The sequence below is a fragment of the Sander vitreus genome, chromosome 24 (assembly GCF_031162955.1).
Source record: "Sander vitreus isolate 19-12246 chromosome 24, sanVit1, whole genome shotgun sequence".
NCBI lineage: Eukaryota > Metazoa > Chordata > Actinopteri > Perciformes > Percidae > Sander > Sander vitreus.
The window spans coordinates 2,951,108-2,963,116 of NC_135878.1; the positions used below are offsets into that span (position 1 = coordinate 2,951,108).

A 12,009-nucleotide genomic window follows, 5' to 3' on the forward strand; every position below is an offset into this window, starting at 1 on the left:
ACTGCATCATTATTGCTTTCAAAGACTGACAAAAGTCTTGTTGTGCTATTGGATGTCCACACAGCCTCTACACACATTAACACTACGCTGTGTTCTGTATTTTTGAGCTGAAAAAGACGTGATTTTAATCTGTTGTGGCAATGCTGTTTACAGTAGGCACGCTAAATATACAGATAAATTAGATAGATAGTTTGTGACTGTGTCGATCGTTTGGAGCTGCTGATAGAAGATGAACTTCAAAGCTGTGGAGTGGATATAGAAATGCCTCGGAACGAGTTTCAAGTAGCTTTGTCCCTGTGAAGAGGGAAGAGTCATAGAAAATGAGACTTGATAGCTACAGTTGTCTGTAAGCATGCCAAGTTCACACCTGATTGCCTGGTAAGTTGCAGTGTGTGTGAGAGGAACATGCGACAGAAGAAAAGAAACCATGAGAAACAAAAACATGCATATCTCTTTCAGAAAAAGCACATTAGGTGCCTCATGTTGCTGGCAGTGTTCTATTTAAAGTATGTACACAGTAGATGATGACTTTACATATGGTAATAATATAGTGTATAAATACCTCTGTATAAATGGACTTTATACATTTAAATCAGAGAGTTGGAAGGGCGGGGGCTGGGAGATTTTCCGAAAAGGGATGGAAGAAAGTCTACAGTTTGTTTTCATTTGCATATACAGTCTCTTTCTTAGACCCTGAGTCAAGCTTGAGAGAAGACCTTCGGTCGACGTCGAAGGGCTCGAGGAGGCCTACTTTCCTGGAAGCCCCGGGTCAGAAACTGGCCTGTGGAGTCCCAGCATTCCTGAGCTGCTGGGGACATCAGGTAGAGAGGCCTGTCGGCCTGATGGGAACCTCAGTGGCTGTTGGTGGTGGTGTTGCTCTACAGAGTCCACGCCGTTTTGTGTGTGTCTCTGCTCGGGGTCTGTGTCACTCTCGAGCAGTCCATTCATGTTCCCGTGTGGAAGCGTCTCTGTGTGAAGGAGGACTGTGGAGGTATCTTTGGATTTGTTCGGGGCCTTTTCTGGGCCAGGACTCTGAAGAAGAAAGAGTGCAGTGGGCGTCATGAGCCATTTGGTAGAGAAACTAAAGACAGATATATCAAAGGAAGTAGACTACACACAGCTACCTTATGAATGTCTGTTGAAACTAAACTAGCTGACCGAGCACATACTACTGCAGACTCTGGACATAGTCTGTACATGATACATTACATACATACATACATACATTTATAGTGTTTTACGATGGCTTTGGCTCAGTTCACAGCATAGTTTCAATGTGCAAAACTGTTCATGCAGAGAGTCAGACCTCAGGACCTCAGTACAGTATAGAGTACAGTACAGATACCTCATATTAGCACAAGTTTTAATGCTAATTACTAAGCGTATAGATCACTGAATCAACGCAACATGCTTTTAAGAACGTGTATTTGTACTTAGTGTGGGTATCTTCCAAAGTTACAGTACTTTTAGTACCAGGTTTTTGCTTCCCTGGACAGTTTCCTTGCTGAGCCGTGGCAGCACAAAGAGGAAATTATGTACAGAACAACTTTAGCTTTGGAAGATGTCCACTTAATTTGTCTATCTGTGGCAAGGTTATTATAGATTTACATTCCCAAATCGTTTTATTTTATTTTTGACTTTTCAAATTTATTTTAGTTAGTCATTTCACAACTATTTTATGATAGTAGTAGTGTAACGTCTGACTAGTACATTCAATTCAGTACAAAAAATAATAAATAAGAGTTTTGTTACTCTACAGCATTTTTAATTCGGACCTATTTGTTTCTCATTGCTGTTATATTATAGGTATAATCTTGAGGAAATGAACACTGCAGACTTTTTAGTTTGTCAGCATTATTGGTCATTAATCTGTGGATTATTAATCAGCAGGGTGTGTGCTGTACCTGTGGCCGAGCCGGAGCCGGAGCGAGGCAGAGCTCTGACACCGGCTGCACCCTGATGGCTGGCCTCTGGTACTCGGGGCTGGAGGTGACGGTGCTGTAGGCGGGGGGGCCGGACGTGGTTTGCCTCTGGAGGAGCTGCAGGATGGCCTGGATGTCTGAAGTCATCTGGGACTCCAGTCTGATGGACAGACAAAGAATAAAACAACAAAGGAAGTTGTCAAACATTGTGGTTGCAAAAATTTCTCCTATATCTGCCTGCTGAAAATGTTAGTGGTTGAGGCAAAACGCCCTGTGGTGAATACTAACATGAACAAACGATGATTAAGAGTTGATTGTTTAGATGCTCAGTGTTTCTAATCAATACTGATTCACCTACAGATGACAAACAGCAGTGTGTCATCATCACACAGAACAAACCTGGATAGCAAATGAATAAGATGTCTGTTTATTAAAATAAGTCATCTAATATTGATTGGTTGTTGTCACAATTATGACAACAATTAAATGTGTAATGATGCTGATCACGACCAATGATTAAACCAGTACTATAAAAGCCCAGCATTCTTACTGTGCTGCTATCAATGTCACATCGGTACAGTGTGTTAGATGTAAAGGTTTAGTTTGCCACTGTTTAGCAGTGCTTGTGTTATAATGTGTTGTACTTCATTTTGTTAGTTTCTGCAGTGACCTAAGTTCACCAGAAGTATCAATAATTACATCTCGCTCAGCTGTCAGCCCTAAAAGTAATATGATGACAGATATTATCTTTTGCCCTACTTTTCTCAGGGGAAGAAACAAAATAGTAATCCCAGATGGGAAAAGCAATCTGTTGAAACATTGTATGTCGTGTTTCTAGCCCTTTCTATACAGTTATACAGCTATCATTATGGGATGGTGGATGGGTGGTCGATACTAATACCAAACACTAGAGGGAGACTCAGCCTTACTACTGCAGAGTATTGTCTTAGCCCAGTGCTCCTGAAATGCACATTCCCCAGAAAGAACAGGAATTCTGACTTAAGTAACAATACTCAATTACTTGTAAACACTCTGCATTCAAAATCTTACTTAAGTACAGAATTATTATCAGAAAAATGTACTTAAAGTGTCAAAAAGTACTGGTTTGCAAAAAGAATGCACCCTGTGACTGATGTTAAAATATTAACCAGTAACTGGCTGTGAAAAAAATGAAATACACATGAACAATCCCTCTGAAATGTAGTGGAGTAGAAGTATAAAGTAGCAGGAAATGAAAATATTCAAATAAAGTACAAGTAGCTCATAATTGTATTTAAGTACAGTGCTGGATTAAATGTTCTTAGTTCCACCAATGTTTTCTGTTTCTATAGGATTTTAACGTTAAGAAAAAAATCAATAAGAAAGGATAATAAAGTCTAATTTTATCTTACAATGAACACTGAAATCGTTCCAAGAGGTAAACTCATAAATTGAAGATAAGGCTTTGATATTTGCTGAAAGTTTCTGTATGGCAACCAGGTACCAGAAAATTGAACACCTGCACTGTCATCACAATGCAGCAAGTTACATCACCTCTTTTCTCCACACACACTCCTTTTTTTTTCGGTCCATCAGCCAAAACGAAAGGAGACATGGAAAGAGCGAATAGAGCAAGCAGAGACTTCCAGCGTAGAGAGGAATGCCTCCTTGTCGCTGTGCCAGGTGCCTGTTTTGCTCTTTAGAGGACAATAAGTGCAGATAAACCCTTTGGCTCCAGTCTGTTCTGTAAAATGAGAGTTGGTGGTGCAGTGTCCATGTCCTGCTGCCTCAGACAAATACTCACCCAAACCAGCATAAATGCATGAATGATGGGGACACTCACTGGCCAATGTTTCCACTGGGAGAAAAACCGTGTGTAGAATCCTGATGAAACTGTGCTGATTAGTTCATCAGTATATCTCAGTGTATAAAGTGGTGGAGGAGAACACCATTTCCACCATGATTGCACCAAAACTCTGCAACTTCACCATGACATCCACCATCCCAACCTCTCGGGATGACGTCAACAGTATTTGCAATGTGTCTGCATCTGGTGTCTGCGTGCTATAAATAGCCAGCCAGCCTCCCCCTCATCTGTATCAGAGCACCAGCTGAGAATCACACCAGTCCCCTCGTTCTATGCATAACGCGGCTGCAGCGGGTGTCTGGCCTAAAATGTCTCTGTGCAAGTTTTCAGCCAATTATAGGCAGAACCACAAGGGCTTGTATTGCAAGCTCCGGAAGATGACGTGGTTAAAATTACGTTGAAGCAAAATAAAATAAAAAGCCTATAATGGAATGCTGAGCCAAACAGGATCCTTTAGTTATGTAAAGGTCAAGAGTCTCATCTCTAAAAGGACACATGGACTTCAGACTTCAGCTCAAAGTTTGAAAATATACTGCATATTAATTGCCATTAATGTTATCCTGATTTATTTGAAATTCTTCACAGATTTTGCATTACACATAAATACATGTAACATTGTCGGACTCCTCATGGGCATTTAAAAAATAAAAGGCTCAAATCGATGCAGCAGAACCAGAGATACCTATATTCCAGAGAGTTATTTTTTTAGTCCCACATTCATCTTCCTTTTTAAAAACCTAGCGCCTACATTACCTACAATGCAACTTGGCCGCCTGCAGTTCTCACTTCTTTCCAACTCCACACCTCCCGATTTGATTCAAACGCGTTGCCTTCAGCTCCAACCGATGCTGACTCAAGTGACATCACTTAAGGAGATTTGAACAACCTTTTTTACATATGCAGTGCTCAACAACTAGCCTGGGAAAACCCTGACAAACTTCCAGCAAATTTGAGATTTGCTCTGCAAGTCAGTCTGGCCAAGAGCCCATTCAAGCCCATTTCCAATTTTTCCAAATTGAGGCACCAATCACAACTGTTGAGGCGGGCTTTACACGATGACGATAGCGCAGCAAATGCGAGCAGCTTTTTGTTTACATTCAACATGGCGGCCACCGAAGGGCAGCAACCCGTTGATGGCGCTGTCGCTGCTACATCACCCGGATCGTTGGTCTGATTGGTTGAAGGACTATCCAATGCGCCCAGAGGCATTTGAGCGGTGTCCGTTGGTGACGCCCCTTTGGAAATGAGCTGCGAATGAACCTTGCCCAGACCCACTCTCAGTTACAACTGAGAAGGGTCTGGTGTCAACCAGGCTACTCAACAACAGCTGGAAACAGACTTTGATGTTTCCCCTGTAAGTGTTAAAGTGTCAATACCACATTGAAATGACACATGAAGTTCATCGCATCCTCTGAAACAATGATATGATTTCAAGTCAGAGAAGGAATGCATAAATGAGGACACAGATCATCAGCTTCTCCATCCTCATGAGGACGTATAGAAAAATATCATCTTTATAATGTACGTGTCTCTGGATGTTAATGAGGCAAAGCGCATTTTAACTTATGTACTGTGGTCTAAGTAGTGTGTGATATTCAGTGTTTCTACTCGAGCACTCAGGACAGGTTTAACTGAAGTGCTTTGGTTTTACGACCAACATGCTATTACTTCTCCATACCTGTTGAGGTGCTGCTGCAGCAGATCCAGCCGTTGCTCCACCTCTCCGTAGGTGAGGTCTGTGTCGCTGTCGTCCTCCCCGGTTGGCGTCTCTCGACACTGGGCTGACTCCTTCACAACCTCGTCAGGACGCTGACGCACCCACTCGTCTGCATGTAGCTCTGGAGGGAGAGACGTGCAAACACACACACATGCACACATACACGCACACACACGCACGCACACACACACACACACACACACACACACACACACACACACACACACACACACACACACACACACACACACACGGTAAATGATCTCTGTTATTAGAACAGTGCCTCAGGGAAGCATCTTCCTGTGTTGTGCCTTCTCATCATTTAGCTTTACTAAGCTCTGATCAGTTTACCGCCTCCTGAATCCTAACATCTATCCTACAGAGGAAACACAGCTCTGACCCTGGTTGACACGCTCAGTGGGATTTTTGTTCCTTTCCTTTTGGGTGTCTGCAAGCGATGGCTGGAGATTAGTAAATTGGCATTTCCTGTATGTTGTTCTCACCAGGCTGTTTATAAGAATCAATATCACTCTGCTCTCTACTCTGGCAGAAATCCTCTTGTGGCTGCAACAGCTGAATTATGGGATATTAATATCAAATCAGTGTCCCCATCTTAGTGTAGATTCACGCTGGCTGAGTGTTACAGTGTGTGTGTGCAGGAGCTTTGCTCACAGTGGATGGTTTTATGGGTGTTTAAGCAGAAAGTGCAGTTGCTTCTTCTGACAGGAGGTCATATGAGGTCAGGCCACAGAAACACAAACTGGTGCGTTTGCTCGACATGCAGCAGCAGGGAGACGGTGAAAGGAGGATGATTTCTGCTCGATGGTGTTTTAAGCCCCCAACATCTCCCTCCAGGTAGTGCTACGACCGTTGACTTCAAGTCACCTAACCCTAACCTTAACCCAAACCTAATCCTAACCATAACCATAACCATTGCCTAATCCTAGTGCCTTCCAGGCAGCGCTGCCTGGAAGGAGATGTTGGGCGCTTTAAACACTGATAAACATGATTTCTCCGGAGCTTTCCGGGGATCTCCATCCCCGATGCAGCTTTGTGTGGAAGCTGCTCAGTCAAGCCTGCTGCTCCCACTGTCTACTCTCCACTGGGATCCACAGGAGGATTTCATAACTCTTGACTTGTTTTGTCTGGGTGACTGTACAGTGTCACAGTTTCTGAATTAACAAATAAAACCACATTTATCTCTCAGGTTTCCTTAAAATGATTTAAATGTGACCAAACTCAGCAGATACAGTCATGTCAACAACATGGTTTTACCTAATGTTTCCTGTAAATCATTTATTTGGTCATGACCTACGATCAAAAGGGGTGACCCCCGGGCCGGTTGCTGGATATAATCCGCTTACGTTTTATTACTGAGTGGCTTTTAGGTTTCACCATAATGACACATAATCCCTGTTTGGATTTGTAATAGGTGTGACATTCCTCCTCTGGGGTTTAGGGATTTTTTGGGGTGTTTCTAAATTAACTTCTGAGCCAATTACCATTCTGGAATAAAACTTTAGAGGACAAGCGGGTTTACGGGAAAGTTCATGTCTGTTTAGACAAGACAGTTATTTGCTTAATATAGATGGAATTAAAACAGTCTCCTCTGTGTTATTCATGCATGTTTTATTGTTTTTTTTTTGTTTTTTTTACATTTGGGCAAAAATAGAAACTATCTTTTTAGGATAAGCATTTCTTTGAATGACAGGAAAGTAAAAAAAAAATGGCTTTGAAAGCTGCTTATTTTTACTTGAGCCAAAAATAAATCCTTTGTTACTAAATAGAAGGCTGAGAATGAAAAGTACTGTAGGAATTAATAAGGTGGATGTTTCTATCCTCACCTTTATATGCCTGGCTCTGCATGTTGTCTCCGGCAGCCTGTGCGTCGGAAGCGCTGCTCAGCCCGAGTCCCACGGTGTGATCCCTAACCACTGGGTAGCCCAGCACACCAGAACACAAGGGCCTCTGCTCCTCTTCCTCCTCCCTGCCTTCCTCCTCCTCCTCGTCCTCTCCCTCGTCAGCGGACTCTCTCCTCTCCTCAGCGGCCAAGGAGGCGCAGAGCTGCCTCCCTTGCTTGATGTCGCAGTAGGTGGCCGCTGGCTCCTTGTTGTGGGAGCCTACAGGGAGAAATGGTAATCAGGAAGTCTGCTGTGGGAACACGGACTGCTCTGCTTAGAACCCTCTGCGGATGTCAGGGTAGTCTCATTATCTCTGACAACGGGTAGCGAGTGTTTTGCTTTAGGGTTGCACTGAGGACAAACAATGTTAAAAGGAGAAGTTAGCAGTGAGCCCTTTATTTTCTAAATGACTTATGCATCATGCAGTGGTGGAATGTAATTAAGTACATTATATATATTATATTAAGTACAAATATTGAGGTACTTGTACTTTACTTGAGTCTTTTCTTTTCATGCCACTTTCTACTTCTACTCCACTACATCTCAGAGGAAAATATTGTACTTTTTAGTCCACTACATTCATCTGACAGCTTTAGTTACTAGTTACAAATTAAGATTTTTGCACATGAAACACATGTAGCTTATAAAATACAATGTTTATTATACATTTAACTACCCATCAATATAACAGCCTACAAGTCCAGCTGAAATGATTAGACCATTAAACACACAACTGTTTGGATCGTTTCCAGTTTCTAAAATCTAAGATCTTTCTGCTTTGAGTACTTTTACTTTTAATGCTTTAAGTACATTTTCCTGATGATACTTACATACTTTTACTTAAGTAACATTTTCAATGCAGGACTTTTATTTGTAACAGAGTATTTTTACAGTGTGGAATTAATAATTTTATTTAAATAAAGGATCTGAATACTTCTTCCACCACTGGTATCATGTCATGCGTTTACAAGTCAAGTATGATCGACAGTAAATGAATAATGCTCCTGTTCAGCTCATCAGACTGGATTCTACATCTTCACACCTGATGGATGGAGGCAGGATATGCCGGCTGTTGGACTGTGAAATGGACTGTTAGGTACATTCTTTATCCTCACTTGTGTTATATTGGGAGATGGTGATACTCTATTCAGACCGCCTGTAACCATGGCGACCAATTAGATTTGCCAGCCAAACTGCTGAGTGCTGCTGTGCGGAGGCTCCGTCTCCAAGTCCCCTGGCTGTTAGAAATCATATTACAACTGTTTCCACGGTGCAGCTTGCTCTCAAACTGCATACGGTCATCTTAAACGCTGCCCTTCTGTCCGAGGGCAGGGAGGCGGCTGTGTTTAAATATAGTGTAACTGATCTGAAGAGTTTTTCTAACCACACCAAGGTACTCAGGGGTGTTTCATAACGGAGGCTCAGAAATTCACAGTTTATTGGGAAGGGTCTGTATGATATGAGCCTGATAAACTGAACCAGGATTAACAAATCCAATGCAATAAGCAAAACAAAAGAGATTAAAGTTGATTAATGTGACATGTACTAGACACGTGTTAACAGTGCAGAAGTAAAGAGGAACCTTTGGGAAAAGAGGTTATATGCCTCTTTGCTTTGGGGAAGTTCAGATGGTCAAAAGGGGTAAGTTTCTATAGTAACTTAGGCCAGACTTATTTAAATCTTCTTTACGAAATGGAATTTTCTAAAAGTAAGCCTGATTTACTGAAGTAAGCCTAGTTCATCTGGCAATCTGGTAACCGTGAAACATCCCTCTGATGTAATTATCACTTTGGCTATTAACTAGGGTGAGCGCCAGCATACCTTGATAGTCGAAAAAACAAAACAAGAATGAGTGAGTATACCTTTGGGATGTTAAGTGGACATTTAAAAATAGCAGCAATAACAATGTTTTAAATGAAAATAAACTATTTCAAATAAATCCTCTCTAACAAATAGATCTGTTTAAATCTGCATCAAAAAATGACTTTTACTGTAGTTAAAGCAAGCAAGGAACATCAGTAAATCAATGTGCATTTGTCTATGACGCCTACACACGGTATCCACGGTAACATCGCTCTGCGCTGGCTGTGCCATTGTTTTCTTATGGGGAGAATGCCGCTGAGCGCTGCGCTCAAAGTTATCTCAACTTTGACCTCGTTGCCGCTGAACTTTCAAGGCCCAACCAAAGCCAAAAGCAATGATGCTGTATACCTGCGCTTTTCCTCTGTGCCTGCACTATGCTCTGTACCCTACCTCACGGTTTTACCTCTGATCATGTGTAGACGGCTTTACAGTATATGTTGTGCACAGCTGCTTCATGCTTTATGAGAAGCTTCGCCTTGAGTTCATTAAATCCCTGCAGTGTCTGATTGGAGAAGTGCCGTGCCAGAGCACAGTGACATTATGCACAGCTGTCCACTGTGTTTACCTTCTTTAAATCAGGTGCAAATGACATCATGCTGCTACAGCATAACCTCTACACACATGACTAAGACTAAGACTAAGGCTGGCTACACACTGGCTGCGAGGCGTGAGCGTGGCGTTTCTGTTGCGTGTCAGCTGTGTGGATTTTTCTGTCTTTACACACCAGAAACGTGTCTGACGCAGCGCTGCTGCTGCTAGCCTTGTCTGTACACATATATGTTTCTCATTGATAAAATGAAATACCATGTTAAACATAAATATATACTGATTTGATTACAGCAAAGACAACGTTGGCAGTATTGACGGCAAAATAGGCTACTGAATATTTCCTTCTGTATTGACAGGTGCAATATTAGAAAATCGATTTTTAATTTTTTTTTAAATTACATTTATATCTGCATTTATATCAAAACATAGAGAATTTCAAACATCAGCATGTCATTTATGAATATGTATTCGTGTCAAAATGACATATAACTCAGCATTCTGCCTGTTATGCAGGAGACATCAGATTATTATTTATCTTGGGTGTCACAGCCTCCTTTCCAACTTAAAAAAGAAATGTCAACTGTTCCTATGTTATTCAAAGGTTAATAAAGGTAAATGGGTTAGTTCCTTATGCAGTAAAGTGTTTAGATAACATGTACAACAAAGACGGATGGACTCAAAACATTTTTTACTTCATATCATTTGACCTCTTTGGTGTTTTTATGCTTAAGAGCAAGTCTGCTAAAATATGTTTAATTTCTGTGTTAGGATCTTAATAATTGTCTTAACAATAAATTACATTTACATGGTTCACATGTCTGTGTCAGTCACTGGTGCACATTGCTACTGAAGTGAAATAATTGCTCTACACCTATGCACAGACGATGGGAGGGGCATTACCCATGAGGTCTTTGTTCTGCTTTCCCTGTCTTAATTCTCTAATGAAGCTGCAGAGGGACTGAGATGTTAGTCGGCTGGAAAAATGATGTAGCTATGAGCAAGTGTTTAAAAAACATTGAACAGGAACAGTGTGTTGGGTCTTTATTTTAAAAGAATAAACATGGTTTTATGGTTTTAAAGCCCAGTAGTGATGTTGTGTGTCTCAACCTGACCTGTGGAGGTTTTCCTTTTGTAGGACACTCGTCTCCGACACTCAATGTCATCCGAGTCAGTTGCTTGTGCGCAAGTCATCTGTAAAGAGACAATGTATGATCAGAACCATGTAAAATATAACGACCCATACTAATGCACGTGTATATTAACAAAATGCAGTTTGGTGTGTCTGATGGTCTAGGGTAAATTCATAAAAGTATTAAATGAATAGGATTAAACTTTTTTCCATTTAAACGGTTCTTTAACTAAGGAACATGAACTACTGCCCATCTTGTTGGAGCTCCATGTATCTCCTGTTTTGATGTAATCCTACCAGAACCTTCTCTTGTGTCTCACTCTCTTCTTTCCAATTCCCTGAATAAATAACAGGCCAACACAAAGTGCATTTCCCGCTCGGTTTTAAAAGATAATTAAAGCAACTGATAAATGTGGGTTCTTGTTCACATAATGGCACTAGCCTTACACGTCTTCCCACTACACTCAATTCATCATAATTACAGTCCACATCATGTCCACAATGCCCAACCCACCCCTAATGCTTGACTAATACTCTCTCACTCTTGTCTTCCAGCCAATGGCAGATTAAAGGAAAACGTCTCAATTAGCCCTCATGCTTTCATTTCCACAACCATGGATAAACTGACGCACTAAAGAGAATTAATAAGAATGCCATTCATCCAATTGAAATAGACATGACACGTGGAATAGATTGTTTAATTTAAAGTGAACTATTTTATAATCAGAGACAATAATTGGTGGTGGCACCTCCATGCTGATTACCTTTTCATCACGGAGGTCAAAGGTCAGCTCCAGGTTTTTAAGGAAGTGGTCAGCAAACTCTGGATACATGTCCAGCACCTCCACAATCTCCTCCCTCTGAATGGTGTGGAGATCACAGTAGCTCAGGGCCCGCACGTCCGCACACGATTTCCCCGGCTTGCCGTACAGGTGGATCATCTCGCCAAAAATGTCGTTCTTACCTGGGGGGGATAAGCAATCAAATTTAAGTAACTGACTGCTGTAATCTAATCAAGGATATAGGCTTTTCTATAAGCTAATCTATTCTTGGCTTCTTCAGAAACAACATCCACAGTTGCT

At 41.5% G+C, this 12,009-nt stretch overlaps 1 protein-coding gene across 1 annotated transcript in view; it reads right to left on the reverse strand.

Moving 5' to 3' along the window:
• Positions 1–613: 613 nt before the first annotated feature.
• LOC144512710 (voltage-gated inwardly rectifying potassium channel KCNH7-like) overlaps positions 614–12,009 on the reverse strand; it is a 56,939-nt gene continuing 45,543 nt past the window's right edge. The window contains exons 13-18 of the mRNA XM_078243588.1: positions 11,692–11,891; positions 10,911–10,989; positions 7,330–7,605; positions 5,447–5,606; positions 1,905–2,082; positions 614–1,032 (exon numbers count right to left, since the gene is read on the reverse strand). Coding sequence (XP_078099714.1) covers positions 748–1,032; positions 1,905–2,082; positions 5,447–5,606; positions 7,330–7,605; positions 10,911–10,989; positions 11,692–11,891 — 1,178 coding nt within the window. The 3' untranslated portion in view covers positions 614–747. The remainder of the gene's footprint in view (positions 1,033–1,904; positions 2,083–5,446; positions 5,607–7,329; positions 7,606–10,910; positions 10,990–11,691; positions 11,892–12,009) is intronic.